The sequence below is a fragment of the Poecilia reticulata genome, linkage group LG14 (genome assembly GCF_000633615.1).
Source record: "Poecilia reticulata strain Guanapo linkage group LG14, Guppy_female_1.0+MT, whole genome shotgun sequence".
In the NCBI taxonomy this organism is placed as follows: domain Eukaryota; kingdom Metazoa; phylum Chordata; class Actinopteri; order Cyprinodontiformes; family Poeciliidae; genus Poecilia; species Poecilia reticulata.
Window position 1 is genome coordinate 7,998,476 of NC_024344.1, and position 18,879 is coordinate 8,017,354.

Genomic DNA, 18,879 nt, shown 5'->3' on the forward strand with positions numbered 1-18,879 from the left:
GATTTACATGACCGTTCCATATTGTTCCCATTTATTTGTGTGTTTTTGCACTTTTCCTTTAACAGCCTTTTGGTCAAGTCAGGCTTTCTGATTAAAACTGATTCTCAAACATTTTACCTGGTAATATCAAGACAAACCCCCCCCCCCCCCCAAAAAAAAAACATACTGTTTGAAACTGGTAAGTTTTTTAAACTTTGATATACCTTAAAAGTGCACGCATCAGGTTTTCATGGCAGGTTCCAAGATATGGAAAGAGTTGAAATAGATACATTGATGTTATTGATACCTGATTCTTCATAAAGTCAAATACTTGGATGAAAACGCAAAGCCAAACAGCTGTAAATTTGCATATGGAAGCAATAATGGACATTTGTCCACTAGAATTTCAGACATTAGAACAAAGCAAAAAGGGCCGTTTTTGTTGCTTGGCTCTTTTGTCATCGACACTGCTAGCAAATTTAATTTCAGCTTACAGTAAAACCATAAAAAGTGACTTACTGTACATAAAAAACAGATTTTTCGAATAAAATGTATACGGCAGACATGAAAGCATAATACTGCAGAAAGTCCATTGTGTATGAGCAGCTGTGCAGAACGTTCATGCTAAGGCGACTAGCCTGATGTTTTAGAAGATAAGGTTGTTACTGTCTGTCATGCCCAGAGCTGCATAAGAAGATTGGTATCTTGGTGCCTACAATATAAAGAAATATGCACAGGATAAATATAGACTACAGCAGAGTTGATGAAAGCCTCATTTCCTCCCTTGTCAGGCTTTCCCTTTGTGCTAACTAGAGCTTCAACTATTTTTATGGCCGAATTATCGTCTTTTGTGACTGGCACGTGGCTAACTAAAAAATAATAAGAAAAAAACAACAAAAAAAATCGAAAGCAGCAAGTGAAAAACAGCCTCAAGAGCAACATATTAGAAAAGGAATAGTGGTCCTATAGCTGCAAGAGCAGAGTTCCCACTGACATAAGCGCTTTTTCTAACTTTTGCCTTCCTTTGCATATTTGAACATCATGCCTGCTGTGTGTCAGTTTCCACTGATTGCCCTCGCTGGCCTCTCGAGGTGGACCCGGAGCCAGCAGAGAGGGGAAACGTTTCAGCGTGTTTATTGCAGACCGAGAGCCAAAATTGGCCTCGCTTCCCACCTGTCGCTGTGCGGAGAGTCTCCCAGCGAGTCGAACGAGTCCCCGTACTGCAGCCCCGGCCGATGGGGATCAGAGTAACCACAGTGAGCAGCTCGCCGCGCCCGCGCCTCCATGCACGCAGGACTGCTGCATTTACTGGTCCCCACGGACGATGACATCATTCCCGGCGAGTCAGAGAGGAAACTTTCAGAGCGTTCCAGGCTCCATGTCCGTTCCTCATGTCTGTCAAATAAAATAGGTGTTAACATACACACACCCTGAAGTGTCCCCGAGATATATTTCTCTCTCTTTGTAGACGCTGAAGAATGCCTTTGGAGAACAAAAGGAACCGTTTTACTGTTTCCGCAGGCGCAAGTGTTTCGGTTTAATTCATGTGTGTTAAAACCAAAGATTTGATTTCGTAATCTCCTCCCTTGCAGCTGATCTGACCAGTAGAAACTAATGGTGGTGATATTCCTGTACGCTAAACAAGATGGGTCTATTTCAATGCTGCAAAAATTTATTTATGGTATTTTCTAAAAGTTGAACTTAACTCACAATTTTATTATAGTCTAAAAATTTATATTTCTAATCATAATGAATTCACCAACCAAGTAAACAATTTTGTTTTATATTATCCTAAATCACAACAAATGAATCACAGTTTTTAGTTGTGTTTTTTAATCGCCACATAAGTTTCAGACATCGATAACCAGAATATACACTAAAGTCATTCTCAAATGGTGATTTCATGTATTTGGGGCGAAAACGTTACCATAAATGGAAATCAGTCTTGCATTGCTGTGGGTGAATTTTGGCCCACTCGTCTAAACAATAGCTTGCTTTGATAAAAAAAATGAAGATTTTCAAACACAGATTGCCTGTTTACGGCTTGTTTAACTCGGGGTGTTGACTAGGCCAACACCAAACCATCATTTAACTTGTTTTCTCCCTGCCCTGTCAGAAACTGAGTCGTTGAGTTGTTGGTGTGTTTTGGATCAATGTCTGGCATAATCCAAGAGTTTATTTTTTCAAGTTGGTTTGGATGGCATTTTTTCTATAATAAATCAGATAATCATTTCAACACTTTATGTACTTTGTATGTTGGCAAACACTTTATCATATTAATTATTTCATGAATGGCATATTGTTGCATAGGCAGATAAACAACTGAAAACCTTTATTTGACCAAAACTAGCCAAAATCTCAACAAAGCAGGATGAGCAACAACTAATCAAACGGACTGAAAACCACAAAAACGCCAAAATCAAAGGGACGTTGTGAAAAATGGAAATCTGAAAAGCATCTTGTTTTTCCAGATTCAGACATCCTCTGAGTTCAGATGCTGGGAGAGCAGAGAAAAGAGTTTGACAGAAACAGCCGGCGGGTGGAAAGACGACACGAAGGAAACGGATTGAGAGAACCCGAGGGAAACTGAGGACACCTAGTGACGATTACAGGCAACAAAACTCTCCAAACTGTGACTCTGGGACAAGAGAGAGACAAGAGATAAGGCTCTCACACAACAGAGACAGTAAGAAGATTTTATCGAAACAAATTTGAAGTAAAACCTAACCCAAGTAGTCAGAAATACAGTGAGAAAGAGTGGGCCGACAAAAATTAGTCACAAAGGATGAATTTTTGTTGCAGTACATCACATGAGTCCAAGAAGGCATAACATGACACACACAGCGTGACACATAATGACTGCTTACCTTTGAGTTGATGAGTGGGCTCGTGTGGAAGAGTTGTGAGATCTGGAAGAGGCGTGACTGGCTGGGAACGATCGCTCTGTCGCGGGCCGTATGACTCGCTCAGTTGCAGGGACATTCTTTGATATGTACTGTGAAAATAGAATCAAAAGATTAAGAAGTGCAAAAGAGAGAAAACTTTGGTTCGACGTGTTTATGTTGTCATAACAACGCACATCCACCATAGGGATTTCCTCTGGGCCGGGTCCTGGGTGATTAGGTCCGTTAGCAAGGTTACGATTGGGATGTTCGGGACACATGTTCTGTCGCATATGATTGTGCATCTTCTTTCTTTGTTTCCTGTTGAACGATTTTTTATTATTTTTTTAATGTTAAGCTTGCAATTTAACAAAAGAACTAGAATTAATTATGCATAAAACTGCACAGTAGAGGGATCATATTATATTTTATAGCTTATTAGTATGAAATAAATGAAAAAAAAATGTTTATAGTGACCTACTCATTGTTTTTCAAATCAGACTGCTTACTTTAAAAACACATTTTGTCAAAAAAAAAAATAAAAATCTTGGCATGTGAAACATGAAGTCTTTACTACCCATTGCATTCTACTCAGCCTAATGCCATATATATATATTTTTTCCTAGAAAACATTTTTCTCAATTTCTTAACACAAAGTAGATATAACCATCTTCAATTATTTTCAGTGGTAAGCATGTGCATTACTGAAGGAAAAAAAAGTGATGATATATGTCCTTTAGACCATAAACTTAATCCTATGATAAGCTTTTATGATCTTTTCACTAAAACCCATTGGCTGAATTACACAGATTACTCAAAGGCCCATTAACATGTCATCTGCAGAACTTACTTGGTTTTACAGTAGGCAACCACACACAGGATGCCCACCACCAACAGAGCCACACAAATACCCGTGATTGTCAGGACTCTTTTCTGGTAGAGTTCTTCTGCCTCTGTCAAAATTAAACCCACGAGACAACAGAGAGAAAAGACAGGAAACGATTAGCTTCACAAAGGAGGCGATGCTTCCCAAAGTACTTTCCAGATCTAAGTCCTGTGTCGACTAAATCTTCACTCCCAGCAACACAAACACAATATGCTCTAAGCAGAAATACAATCTAAAATGTCTAAAATACATGTAGCAGTGTTAAACTTTACAAAACTACACATCTACTCAAGAATTCAGCAAGGAACGAAACATGTTGTCACAACATTATAGAAACCAGTTAATTTAAAAGTTAAATCTGATTATTTTGAAGAGTGATTTGTGTTTGAACAACAAAAAAAAAAGAGCTCCAGTGTGGCGTGGCTGAGGCAGAAAATGCTGTGCTGATCGGGGGGCTTTGATAAGTGATGTGATAGATTTCTCACATCTCCTCCCATAGGAGGCTCCGTCTTTCATTCACCGGCAGCCATGTTTGTCATCATGACAAATTGTGAGAAGTTTATGGCACCATAAATAAAGTTAGTTTATCTATAGGAGTAAAGTAGGAAATATTTCACGGTGCATGTCATCTGCTGATAATGACTTTACACAGAGGAAATGATACTGGTGTTTCTGCAATAACACAGTGTTCCTCTGTTCCAGTGCGTGAATGCACTTGTATAATTGCACGATGTCTGAAAGGATGCCTCTAGCCATTATTCTAAAATCTCACACTCTGCAGCTCTTTTCTGGTAAAAGAAAAAAAAAAAGTGTCAGAAGACAAAAGCCAACAATGAGAAAGAGACAGAAGCTGACAGAAAGGAAAGGGAAGGCTGTCAAACATTAAAATATCATGCATTAGAAAAGGGAGGATTTGAGCCACGAACACACATATCATGATTCAGACTTCAACATTGCATTTCTGCGTGGCTAACAAGAGAGGATTGCAATAAAAAAAATAAATAGAGGAGATCACATGTAAATCAAAAGTGAGACAAGGCATGTCAGGAAAAAAAAAAAAAAAGATAGAGATGAAGGAAAAACGACTTGGACTGAAAACGGAGTCAAATCATCGGGTAGGGACAAACATGAGACATCATGCTTGTTATGAATGAAATTAAAATCCAAGCTTCTAAAAGGGAAAACTAACTGTCGTGAGTATAAGGTGGAAACTTCTGATCACATGTACGGAGGGACGTATTGAATCCATGTTAATGATGCCGGGCGGAGGACATGTGAGCTCGTCATTCGTATGAGTTATGATCACTCCAGAGGTTGATTGGTTAATAAAAAATAAAATAAAAAAAATGGGGATGATGCGTTTTACAAATCAACAAGCATGTCACATTGACGGACATTGTGGGAGCTAGGCTAGGACTGAGAGTCAAAATGGATTGTTTCATACCCATAAATTCAATCCCAAGATGCTCTGCCATTGCAGAGGGTTGACAGATGGAAGGAGAAACGAGAACAAAAACAAGAAACAAGAGAGCAGATTAAGGCAGTGGCACCTCGGAGCATACATGTACATAGTGGCGGATAAGTAACTTGACAACACAGCCAACTGAAACAACAAACATGTCAGAAATTGTGCAAGACAAGACAAAAGCGTGCAGCACACACTTTAAACTTAAACTAAACAACACCGCACAAAACAAACCAACAATGCTAACTTCACATTCACGACTGGGGCTCTCAGCGTGGAGAGGCGAAACGTGTTCTGGTAGCTGCATGTCTCAACCCAACATGTAAAGTCTTTAACTTTGTCACGACCACAAACATTAATGTATTTGATTGTGTTTTAAGGGACAAAGCAACACAACGTCGAGAATAATTGTGAAGTTTGAGGAAAAGAATACACCGTTTTGAGAACCGCATCCCTCAGGATGATGGTGCCACCGTCTTGTTTTAACTCCTTAACTCCTAACAGAATGAACCACATCATTTTATTTATTCTTTTGTCTTAAACATCTCACTTTGCACGAATACTCTCCGAGGCACGGTTTGTCGTACAACCAAGTGAAAGCGGCACAGCTTTATATCTCTCACAATTCCGTTCTGCAGAGATGTTTCAAGTTGTTACATAAACAAACTCTGTGAATGGGAATTGAATTTCGGTTGCATAGTAACCCTCATTGCTGCTGTTTGGGGAAAATATGTGTCATATGCAGAAGATTACCCGTGCTTTTCACTGTTCTGCCGTGCAGAACTGCTACACTGTCAGCTCCCTGACACACCCATCACATGAACAGGCAAGTTAAAGGGCTGCTGTTAGAACAGGGGTTGCTTCAATACAGCTGTACTCAATATTGGAATAATATCGTTGAATTATTGCCGGGCCTAAGCTTTCTGGCAGCGCGAGGCCACAGGGATGTTGCACCAACTAGCCGAGTCCATAACTCTGGCAACTCTGTTGGTTTACTTGGGCTTAGGCGAGTCCCAGCTGTCCTTATGACAACATGCCTTATTAAATCAGGCCCTCACGGCTGAGCAGAAGAAACCGTCCTCCTCCTCTGCTGTATCTCATGAGGAGAGATGCACCCTTCATCTGGGGGAAGGCTCAGTAGGTACAAAATGGGAGTTTTTCTGTGCATGCACTTTCAAATGTTTTCTTTTAACCTTAATTTAGTGTAAAATTAAGATGTTTTTACTGTGCCTTGCAAAAATGTCACATCCAGAGAACTTTGTCACATCTTCTCATGTTACAATCGCAGACTTTAACTTGGTGTGTTTTATTGGGCTCTTTTATGAAACACCCTCATTTCGATGTGGAAGGAGCATGATGCATGGTTATCAGAATCTTTTACAGATACAAGTTTGAAAAAAAAAGCCCTTCCCATCTTTGCTTAAAATTGAAATTTTTACTTTTTTTTTTTTTTTTTTCTAAAACAGCTTCCACTCCACCGTCACATGCAAAGTTTGTGGCTACAATGCGACCAAACATGGAAGTGTTCAATAAATGTGAATAAAATCACTTTATTAAGACTCATATCAACTCGTCTTTTATCTTTTTGGTCTCTCTTTATGCTGACAAAATGTTGTGCAAAGGAACAAAGCAAAGCGAAGCTGGCCCGTCTCCATAGGACTATACAGCAACAGGAAATGGACGCCGACTTTGACGCAGACAAACAGCTGCACCAAAGTGAGCGAGAGTCGGAAAAAAACACAACACTACTTTGCCAAAAAGACAAGTAACCCACCACAGTGTGTTGCTGCTTAGTGTGAGGTGAAATTACTTGTAGTTAGGACGGAGAAGAGAGACAATGGGGCGAGAGACGGGATGTTTGCAATTCATTCTTTGCCAACATACAACAAACAGCATATGCGAGTTGTGTAACGTGGACTGCAGAGACGGGTCTCTGTAATCAGCAGGCAGATTAACAAGAGCAGATGCATTCACTGCTACGTACTTTAAATTGAAACTGTCTGATCTTGCAAACACATGGTGACTGCAAGTATGCAATGGGATTAGCAGGAGGTGATGTTTTCTTTTTGTTAAATTGTAAGGAATCTTGTTTTTATCATTATGGAAAACTTAAGAATGTTTTCTGTAGCTGTATGGGTTTGTAACAGTAATGCAGCATCACTTAATGTTGTCGAATACTTTTGTGATAATTGAAAGCACTTCAGCGGCTTTAAAGGCAGACAGACTGAAGGAGAAGCTCGTCTCCAGACTGTTTTTATAGGAAAACGCCTGGAGGGCAGGATCCATGCAGGAGAGTCCTCAGCAGATCTTCCACTAATTTTGGGATAATCTTTCAGTTGATGGCTGTTTTTGCCAATGTCACGTTGCAGAGTTGAGATATCAAAATTCATCATTTACAATGTGTGCAACATCTTACAGTTTTTGTTTAAGTGAAAATGTGTCATTTCCCCCCTCCACTTCTTCATTATTTCCTGTTGATTTATCACATAAAATTCCAATGAATTACATTGATGTTTGCAGATGTGACGTGACAAAATGAGAAGAGTTGAATATTTTTGCAAGGCACTTTGTGCACTGGGGCTCTTCCAATTATGAGCACCATTTTGTTGCTTTTTTTCCCCCTGAAGTGCTGCATGTTAGCAGATACAAAAAAAAAAAAAAAAAACCTAGCTGTATTTTTTAATGATGGAGCCGTAACCTTTAATTTTCTCATGGCTGTAATTGAGGAACTCAGCATGCGATCAACTGGTCTGAAAGTGAAATGAGCGGGGGCTTCTTGTCACAGCTTGAAGGGATGCGATGCTTGGCTTTCAGATGCATGCAGGTACAATTAGTCAAGAATTAAACAAGTATTGGGAAGTGTTCCGTCACGTTGGTTCATGTTGCATCTGACGATACAGCTAATTAAAATCGTAAATACAAAGGAATTCTGTGAGAGACATTTTGCAGCAGAGATGGTGTGTTTTCCTCTTTCACTAGGCTGCAACACGCTGAACAGAGCATTTCACATGCCTTTTCATTGATAAGTTTTGTTCAGATCTGGTTCTGCATTAATGGACCGTCTCGGGTAATATTGCACATGCTTGCATGTCTGCAACCGATTGCATAAAGAGGCGTGTTTTAGCGTTTATCCTGCCGGTGTTGTTACATGCAGCTCATTATGTGCAAACAATGATCTTCCCGGGCAGCATCTAAAACAAAATCACTTCACTTCACAACAGGTCGCAGGCAAATCTACCACGGGAAAGCACATGCAAAGCTCTTTGAGCTGCAGGAGAAGCGCACACACACGCACACACACACACACACACACACACACACGGAATCACATGCTGACCAACCACAGAAACACGCTCTACTAATCTGTGCCAGCTTGTGAATGAGTCATCAAAGGAGACACAGATATAATTATTAGGTAAGAACAGGAAATGAGCGCAATCTCTCTACACCCAGCGTACATGCATCACACGAGGACAGTCTGACACAGAGACAGAAGAGACAAGTTGACATACGGTAGAAACTGGCCATAACGTAGGTTTGACAGCGATCACCAGTAAAGTCATTTGGACACCTGATGGGAAGAAAGCCAAAGGAACAGAGGGAGGAGATCAGTGAGGAAAAAAAAGGAAGAAAACAGAGGGACAGTGGAGTGAAAAGGAAGAGCATGTGTAAGGAAAAGAAAAGGGGGGAGAAATAGAGGGGAGGGGTGGGAGAGAGGGAGAGAGACACAGAATTAGAACAACAGCAAAACTATAGACAGCAAAAGCAGAGTGTTCCCCATGGACGAAACCACTGTGTGCATGGTGCTGTGCACAGCTCATTGCGAAGTTGACCTAAGAGGGAAGAGGAGAAGGAGAAAGAGCGAGACGGTCGGGGTGACAGGAGTCCACTGGAAGAATCCAGGGACAACTGCATCTCTGTTCTCAGCTGCTCATTTCAGGTGGACATACTTTTATTAGGATAGGGCATGATCAACCGCAGGGGCTCGTTCTGCGAGCATCGAGGACCGAAGAATCCGGCCAGACAACTGGGAAAGAGCAGACATGTGTTATGAAAAAAGAAAAACACAGGGAGTGGGGTGCATTTTCACATTTCAAGGGATTCATTTGTGCAGCATAACATGTCACAACATGTACGGGGAAAAAACAAAAGAGGGGCTCTCAAGATCATATCCAGTTTAAAAGCCGGGCTTTTGAGACCTAATAAGTGACATTATTTAAAAAATAAAAATAAAAAAAAGAAAAGAAAAGCATATTCCTTCTAAATGTAAACTAATTAAAGTTTCGTGCTTTTTTTGATGCATTTATATAAAATGTATACATTAATAAAACCCAGTCAGAGGTGAGGGATAGAGGCTTTTTCCTACAAGAAAACCAAAAATGCCAATTAAACTTTTTTCCCTGATAGTAACGTTATCATGGTCTGACTTTTTGTCATCTCAAAAACCCGACACATATAAAAGGGCCTATGGATACTTATTGGAGCCTCTGCATATCAATAAAACAAACACAAATCTTTTACAAAATACTCAACAAACGGCTATTATTAAACAAAAGCTGATTTCTGATAGTCCCCCGTTTATCCCCATGCAAGTCTTCATCCATAAATCAGCTGCGATTCCAGTTTGACACAGCCAAATCAGAGGAAACCTGTGCAACAAAGCTGAAAATGGATTAATGAGGTTTTCCTTTGTAAAGCCTCTTGGAATCCCAGTAGCTGAGCTCACAACCTGCAAATGTGAGAGTTTTATTATTGTTACAACAAATCAGACGAAAGTAAACTCTAAATTTTTCACTGGAATTTCTGAAAACATAGATGCTTCCTAATATTGGACTGTTTATTTTACATGGTTTATGATGATAGCATGTAGCTTAATGTTTTTGTAACTGAAGACAGACTATCTCCAGGATCAAGGGTGTTGACCATACTTCCTCATTATAATCCCATTAGGATAAGGCAGCGGGCCTTTCAAAGGGCCACCAACATTTTACCGACAAGTAACACAAGACTGGCCAATCCGATGCTGAGAAAACTTGGCTGAAAGTTAGAAAAACCCCCCAAAAGACCTGATGAGTGATCTAGAAAAAATTAGAACAGAAAACAGAAACTACTGTTCTGTGACGGGACCAAAACCAAACTTGTTACATGCAGAACGAAATAAGCAAATTAGCATGGGTTTGGACTTGTCTGGAAGGATCTGCTGTATGAAGATATTTCAGTCTCAGAGTGAGGTAGAAATATGTACACTTATTTTTTTGTTCTAATAGATTTTAAACATATTTTGGAAGAAAAAGGAAGACAAAGTTGATGGTACAAATGTGTTAATTTGTGTACAGCTCACTGTAATGAGCTGAACCCAAGAGTAAAACCTTCTGTGTCACGTTTATAGATTACAAATAGAGCCATATCCCTTGAGCATAAATGTGGCATGAGGCTGAAACCTAACCTAAACCTTTACTAGAGTAAAGGGAGATGGATACAAAATGCCAGCCACACTTTTCAAAAATTCAATTTTAAAACTCTCTGGAAACCATTTGTCCATTTCCTTCCACTTTGTAATTATGCAGTAATTTATGTTAACTTGTCAAAAAATGTAAAAAAAAAAAGAAAAAAAGTTTTGCCAGCAACTGTATGATCAACTCCTCTCGGCTAAATCTGACCATCTTTGTTTCCCACAGCATGAAAAAATATCCAATATAAAAGAAAATCACCATGTTTAACAGTTAAAAATATTCTTGTTGATTCCATTTGTGTTTTACTTTCTTTGCAATCCTGTTTATGTATATATCTGATTAGACATAAATATATTTAGTTTATTAATTAAACTCACTTTTTCAAATCTTACACATCAATGAGAAGCAGACGGGTGTAAAAAAAACAGACTTGTTGTCTACATGACTGTTTGGCCTCTCAGTTATAACCAAAGAGAAACCTGGTCGGTGTCGAGTGAAATGGCGGTGGGACAACAAATTGCTGCAGGCCTTCCCTGCATTATCCAACGTTTCTGAACCTATGCCCCGGCCGTGAGTGAATTAGCTGCAGCGGCTGAGTTATGGCCGCCTCTGATTTGTACACAGCCTATCAAACTTCTGTTGCAGCCGCGTCTTCGCTGGTTGTTTAGACGTTCTTCCTCTGGCCGACTTGGCAGCAGAGCCTTGCTAATATTTCGACTTCCCGTCAAACCGACTGACAGACTTATGTGACAGTTTGTGCTCCCGAAAAAATCTGCACGGTAACGCCCGACAACCTTTGGAGGGAGATTAATTTGTTTTCTGATATTAGTTTCTACTTTATAAAGTCAAACTAGCAATATCGTATTCACCGACTGTTTTTGCTTTTCGTCAAAATTTGGAACGGTTTGCATTGTTCTTTCAAGAATCTCACCTGAAGCAATGACGTATAATTTTTCTCGGATTTTAAACAGATATTGCATGCAACTCACATTGGATTGTATATTGTTTGCATTTAACCAGTTCATGAACTAGAAATAATAAAAATCTGAATTTTTTCCCAAGTAAAACACAATGCCTTAATAGAATAATTTCATAGTTTGTGACTTTACAACCACAAGCTTTTGAGGTTTTTATTTATTTTTTTTATTTTATTTTATGTGGTAAACCAATATATTGGTTAGTGTAGAAGTGGAAGTCAAATTTCATCTGATAGAATTTTTTTTTTTACTTAAAAATCTGAAAATAAAAAGCATGCATTTGCATCTAGCCACATTGCGCAAATATATCTAAACAAAAACCTAAATTACAATCACAGGCTTGACAGCAAAACGTCATCATAGAATTAGCAAATAGTTTTGGAGTAATTTTTTTATTTTTATTTTTTTAAGGTGCTGCAACAGATCAGAAGATATCCAGCCAAGATTAACCAAATCAGAACCTGAAATTAGAAAATGTATTAAAGTTTAGAGAAAACATTTGAGGATCACCTGAATGAGTAAACAGCTGCTGAAAAATAAAAATGTCTGATGAAAACAAACAGAAAACTCCTTGTTTATGTTCTCCTACACACCATCCTTACTAATGTTTCTTGACCGTAAGCGTCAGACAAACTCAAATCTAAATGTCAGAGGGAGGAAAAAAAAAAGAAAAAAACGGTTGTTTCTTAGAAAACGTCAACCCGTTTTCCACTTAAAAAGCAATGATACAGAGTTAAACACATCCTTGCACACTGGCCTTGATCCCCCCTCTCAAATGTAAGCAATGACTGTATTTATCTCATTGGGGGCCTCGAACAGGCATAAATATTTGCTCACTACTAAACCAGTGACTCATGACATTTTAAAAGGGCTTTTAATGTGCAGCCCTTCTCTACACTAAACAAGACTTAAAAGAGTAAGCACACCGCCTCACTCCATTATTAGCGTTAAAATACACAACAGGTGGCAGATTAGAGAAACAGAGTTTTTCCTTTTTTTTCCCCCCCTCTGCTTGGTGTGCAACTACTGCTGCTGAAAGAAAACTGCAACGTAATGATGAAAACAATTTTTAATATGGAGCTAGAATGTTATTATACAGCAAAACATCTTGTAAAGATCAAACTCTGACAATAAAAACGTGGAATATCAATATCACCAGGAAGAAAACTCACTTGCAGGATATCTTATTTATACCCGGGATGAAGTAACAGTCGCCGCCATTCACACAGAAGGCCTTCTCTGTGTCATTGCATTTTCGGGCATGGCCTGAGCCTGGAGATAGCGTTGTGGTTACTAGTAGAAAAAAAAAAAGAACAAAAAGAAACAAAAGACAACGTTAAGACATTTTCACATACATGCCCAGACCTCAGGAAATATTGTCAAAACTTGTGAAGATGTGCAAAAAGTCATGCGATGCAGACACCGTGACAGGAGAGGAAAATCGAAGAGTTCTTTAGGAAATAATAGTGCATTTTCTACGAAAATCTTTTTTTTAATAAATCTATCACAAGTACAAAGTTAAATAAGAACTAAGCATGGCCATTTATCATAGTTTTTGTCCATATTTTGTCCATAAATAGCAATCTTTAAATATTTAGATGAAAAATGATTCAGTTTAGTAAACACAGAAACCCCACACATGTTGGCAAAGATGTGAGAAAAGCCTTTAACCCGTGTCACGTTGTATTTATGTCCTAAGGAAACTGGGTATGAATTGATAATTATGAAGTTTCTCAAAACTTGAGATTAGATCTGAAGTTTTCGAGATCTGAAATTAGGTCTGCTTTAAAGAAAGATTGCTCCCTAAGTCTACCGATTACCCCGGTCTCAACCAAATCACTGCCTCTCATTTCCACAGCATTCGGATCAGTACATTGCACCGTTATATTCTCCAACAAAGACCTCCACAAAACTTCTCACCTGACCTGCATGTCTGAAACTCAGACAGCGACACCCTTCAAACTCAGATATGCCCTCGCTGTATTCCAAGTCCTGGTCAATGACGTCTTGATACGTTTTACTGGGTTCCTCAAAAATAATCCTATCTATGAATAATTGCTTCTCCAAGTCTTGTTGGTTCATTCCTCAAGAAAAAAAAACTCCCATCCGGCAGCAAGATATCCAACCTTTTCGTCCAAAATGTGCGTAGATTTCATAGTGTCCCCCAATGGGAAACGTTATGCTTAGTTCAGGTTTCCATCCTCAATGTAATGGTGAAAAACAAACAACTCGGTCAGGAAATGGATGTCACAATTAGGTTCGTAACCAGTTCTAATCCTTATTCGCGGAGTCAACGTTTACCAGGCACATAAATCCCATGCCAACGAGCAAATGGACTGAAAGATGTTGAACTAAACTACTTCACCTCTCCAAGGAACCACTGAACAAAATTAACAAGCATAAAAGAACTCCAGACCCAAATGACTAACTCGACCAGAAGGCATGGTCTTCTGGTTTTCTGCAAAAGACTTCCCCTTCAAGTGCTACTCTAAGATATTCAACTTGCCTTAATAAAATCCAACCTCTGTCCCACTGCTATCCATTTGCTTTTTTCTCCAAAACTAAGAGCACGACCTTCTGTTTGCCCAAAATCAAGCAGAGATGACTCCATGATCACCAGCTGCACGGTTTCTCCACCATCTGGATCTTATGAGCCACCAAGAGGCATCTGTTAAGGCAGGGCGCCAGCACAGATCTGGGGTCCATAGCTTTTGCTGGGTCCTTTCTCACACCCCTGTGTAATCTCTGCATCAGGAAAGGAATAATGCAGTTCTGTTGCCCTCTATGTTTGTGTATACTTGTCTTCCTGTAGAAACCCAGCTGAGTTTCTCCTTTTGCGTTCTCTGAAGTTACTTCCTCGGAAATCGTCCAAGTTCTAAGAGGGTTTCGAAGAACAAACCTGGAACACTTACCTCCACGAGCATCCTCCTCCAAAGCCGACCTTCTTGTTCCTGTCAGTCTAACCTTTCTGTCCTTCATTAACCAAAGATTTTCATACTTGCTGTACATTATTCCATGTACTCACCTGTTCCTTTTGTCCTTTCTGTCGTGGTGCTGCAAGAGAAGTTGCTCATTGTACAATCCACGCCTGAAAGATAACAAAGAAACCAGAGTTTTACAACAAGTACAATAAATTTATTAACATGTCTGAGTGATTCTGTAAAAAACAAAGCTACAACCAACCATGACAAATAGAGAATAATAGATTTGAAAAAAAAAAAAGAAAGGCTTAGTTGCAATAATTTTTAGAGCAGATGGAAGAAGAGCCAAGTGGCTCGGGTGGTAGAGCAGGTTTGCTGTAGGCCTGGAGGTTCTCGCATTCAACCTAGTCCCCTCCCTTCCCGGGGGTGTCAGGCCGGGCAGCCGACGTTAAACCTCTGCCAAGTCTGTGTGCACGCAGCTGTGGCGCGTGGGAGGCTGTACTGTGGAGTTAGGCGCCAAAAAGGAAAACACTGTTGATAGTAGAGGTAGCAAAAACGGCGATATCAGCTAATTAAATTGAACGCCAGGAAGTAAAATTTATGCTACTGTGACTTATATTGAGGCTTTTAACTCGCGTTTATTTGTGGTGACAAAAGCATAAAGGCTGCTGTATTTATGAAGCTGAATTCTTTTTCTTAATAGTCACCAAAAAGATTACCCTAATGCAATCTCTCCAAGTCAAAATATGAATAAAAGATATGATTAATGGTCATGCTTAGCATTTCTTTAAATATGCACTTCTGGGACAGTTTTATCAGAGTGACAGTCCTGTATATCTACAAGTATTCTGTGATTTACTTATAAACCACACTTTTATCTCCAAAGGGACTCTTTGATGCTCAGCCTCAGATGTAATTGTGTCTCTAAGCAGTGTTGACACTATCTCAAGAAGCTTCTACGAAGAAAGATAAATATTTCCCTCACATAACGTAGGAGTTGTTTATGCACTGACTCAATTCGCTGGAATGGCCCGAAATGTCATGTATCTGAACTTAATCCCCCTTCCTCTGACTGAGCTGACATAACATGCCTGGGATGAAGTCTGCTTATCAAAACACGGGGACAGGTAAAACATGGCAGGATTGGGCTTGAGGAGAGAGGGCTGTGCTTCGCATGTCAGATGCCGACATGTGATTGTACCTGAAGTTCGATGCTGCAGTTTGCTGGTGGAGATACGGATGCTATGCACTGAGTAAAAAAAAAAAAGTCAATAGCTCCAATATATCTGTAGTCTGATACTCATGCCGTGCAAAGTGCTGTGACAAGAAATCGCTCAAGGAATTTCTTCAGCGAGGCCTCTGGGTCTGTTTGCCTCCACGGCGAGGTTTCACAACTCTTGCTTCTCGTCCTTTATTTTTTCAAGAAGGTAGAGATGTTTTGCTTCGACAAAAAAAAAAAAAAAACTAGAAAGGTTTGTTCTTCTGCTAGCAAGCAAAGTAAATCAAACTTATAGTCAATGCTCTTGTTTCTAGTCAGAAAACACAGAACTTTTGTAAGAAATGTAAAAAAGTACAACTGCCTTGCACAGCAGTAAAGTTGTCTCTGCTCAACTCTCAAAAAGCGGAGCAGGCCACACTCAAAGAATCTCAGGTTTAACTCCAATAAACATCCACCCAAATAATAAACCAAGGTATACGTTTACGGCAGGTTTGATCTGATTAGATTAGCTAATGTGTGATTCATGGCCAACATCTCAGCTGCAACTGGATTACATGTCTAAACTCCCAAGCTTCACTGTCACCCATATTCCAGGGTTTAACAAAACACAATAATATTTTCATACCAGCACACCCCTCGGCATTATCCGCTGCCACTTCCATGGGAAAACACTTTCAGCTTCGGCAGCAGATCGGAGCCAACTTCACTTTCACCTGACTCATTCGGTTTGCGTCCTTCCAGGTAAAACGCCAGATAAAAAGATCAGGTAAGGACTGAGACACCTCGAAGGACTGCACGCACCCTCCAATGCTAAATTTGGAAGGCTTATCTAGGGGTTTGGCTCTAAAATGTGTTAGTGGAAAGACTGCAAAACAAGCTGGGTGAATCATTAAACAGAGAAGCAGCTGTTGATGTTGGGATGGGGCAGAGTAAGGGGAGGGAGGGAGTTACAAAGTTTTCATAAAGTTTCGAAGTCGCTTCGAGAATTGCTCCTTCCCGTCATAATGCTGCACACTGCCAGTCAGCTGCCTGACAGAGTACATTATAACACTGTTCAAATATTCTGCAGTTCATTTGTGTATGTAGTTTGTGATTTTTCTTTTTTGGTAGCAATATTTTAACTGCTGAAGTCTATTACTTTTAGTGAATAGCAATTCTTGGAAAACAGATCAGCTGCTAAAAGTATGGGGAAAGTTTTACTTTAAAATGTGATAAGGGTGGGTAAAGCAGCCAAGCTTGCTTTGGTCACAGATGAACAAACATCACCCCTATTATTTTTTGTAAAATAACACCAGCCGTGTTTGGTGCAGTGATCCTTTATTGAACTTATTCCACTCGAATGTGGCAAGATAAACAAGCGTTTATTGATATAAGACAATGGATGGATGTACATATATATATATATATATATATATATATATATATTAGTGGAAAAATATTGAAAAAAATGGTTGAAACCATTTTTAGACACGGTTTAAACATGTCTAAAAACAGACTAGTGCCGTTTTCTTAATGTCTGCAGCACATCTGAGCATTTCTAAAGGAATAGATAACATAAGCATGGGATTGATTTCCACTTTTATGCTTCTTCGTTCTCAGCTATATTTGTTGACAAGTCCTGTCAAATCCAATCAGTTTGGTACATTACAGGTATTTCCTCAAGACACAAAAACCTGGAGTGTATTAAAAACAAACTGCTCAACTCAATCACTTTCTTTGGTTGGCATTAACTCCGGTAATCACTGTGAGAGACATTAGTTGGATATTAGGCAGGTTATGATTCACTTGATGCTTATTTAAAGTCTAAACACGAAGTTAAAAATCAATACATTGTAAAAATGAAGAGCAGAGGCTAAAGTAAAGCCAACAGGTTTTTCGTCAAACGTCCTTAAAATGGGAACCTCTGCTAAACAGCCGTAGCAGCAGGCTGGTCTTGTGTTGACATCCAGCTGAGTACTTGCAGGTGGAGCCCACACATCTACACTCAGTACACAGGATTCAACTAGCCAAACAACAAATCCCATCTGTTTGTCTTCAAGGGCTTTTTCTAAGAAGCAGAAGCGTGGCTTTACCCTCCTAACAGTGAAATGAAAAAATAAAAAAAAACAAAAATACGCAGTCCTTCCTAGACAATTCAAGAACTCAAAAAAAAAAAAAAAAAAAATGTTGCTACACAATTTTTTTCTGTACTTAAGTTTGCTACAATACCTGTGTTTGTAAGTATGATTTTGTAATTAATGAGACAGTGTCTACTTCTGTGGGGGTTAAATATCCAGCTTATTTATGCATTTGGTTTAAATTGTTCAAATAGCTTTTCTACGAACAATATTTTCATAAATGCATAAATGAGCGTGGATGATCTGTATGAAATCTCAGAGCGCCTTCAAAACTACCGAGGTCAAATTCAAGCTTAACGAGCCTTTCGATGAGACAACTGCTGATGACCGGAAAACGAGGGCAGTGGTTAGTCTTGATTTGATCAATTATGACTTTTAACAAATAATTATAGTTTGACGTGTGTGAAAGGTGTAAACAGAAACAACAGATGTGTGAAAATTAGGATATTGTACATTCTTTCAGCCCTCTCAGAGGCATATGTATACATTTTCACTAAATGCAGCGATAAAAATGAGTATTATTATATGTAATGTTTATGGCATTACGCAGGAAAAAAATCCCAGGTTTCTAATTTTTTCTGTTCTCCCTCCAGTTTTGCACAACTTTAACACTGATACAAAAAACAATGGGGTAATTATCACATGAATTAAAAGATCTCTCAATATGAAATTCTGTGAAAATAAAAATGAAATAAAAGAACCACGTTGGACAGTAAAGGATCCAAGTGATCAGTGGCGCATCTATGCAAGGATTTAATGCACAGATAGAAAGTCTCCTTAGTGCTTTGTCACTGTGGATTGCAGAAGCACTGATGAAAGCTCAAAAAAAAGTCCGTCCACGTAGTTCGGAAAACTTAATACACACATTAAGTATCCTCTGGGAACTTTTCAGTGCGAGTTGCACATCTGCAGGAGATTTTATCAGGCTACAAACACGTATAAATACCATAACTCGCTTCGACATTTTGCAACAAGCTGCA

The 18,879-nt window shown here is 39.3% G+C and overlaps 1 protein-coding gene across 4 annotated transcripts in view; it reads right to left on the reverse strand.

Annotated features, from left to right (window-relative positions):
• The window catches only part of nrg2a (neuregulin 2a), an 86,531-nt gene that overhangs the window by 5,539 nt on the left and 62,113 nt on the right, over positions 1-18,879 (reverse strand). Inside the window, exons 4-11 of one of the 4 annotated variants that reach the window (XM_008427062.2) lie at positions 14,668-14,730; positions 12,815-12,935; positions 8,725-8,783; positions 5,192-5,215; positions 3,712-3,814; positions 3,059-3,182; positions 2,847-2,974; positions 1,153-1,374 (exon numbers count right to left, since the gene is read on the reverse strand). In XM_008427062.2, the coding sequence (XP_008425284.1) occupies positions 1,153-1,374; positions 2,847-2,974; positions 3,059-3,182; positions 3,712-3,814; positions 5,192-5,215; positions 8,725-8,783; positions 12,815-12,935; positions 14,668-14,730 (844 nt within the window). Of the gene's footprint in view, positions 1-1,152; positions 1,375-2,846; positions 2,975-3,058; positions 3,183-3,711; positions 3,815-5,191; positions 5,216-8,724; positions 8,784-9,162; positions 9,240-12,814; positions 12,936-14,667; positions 14,731-18,879 lie in introns of all 4 variants that reach the window. The other 3 variants (XM_008427063.2, XM_008427064.2, XM_017308632.1) reach the window with 3 other exon arrangements.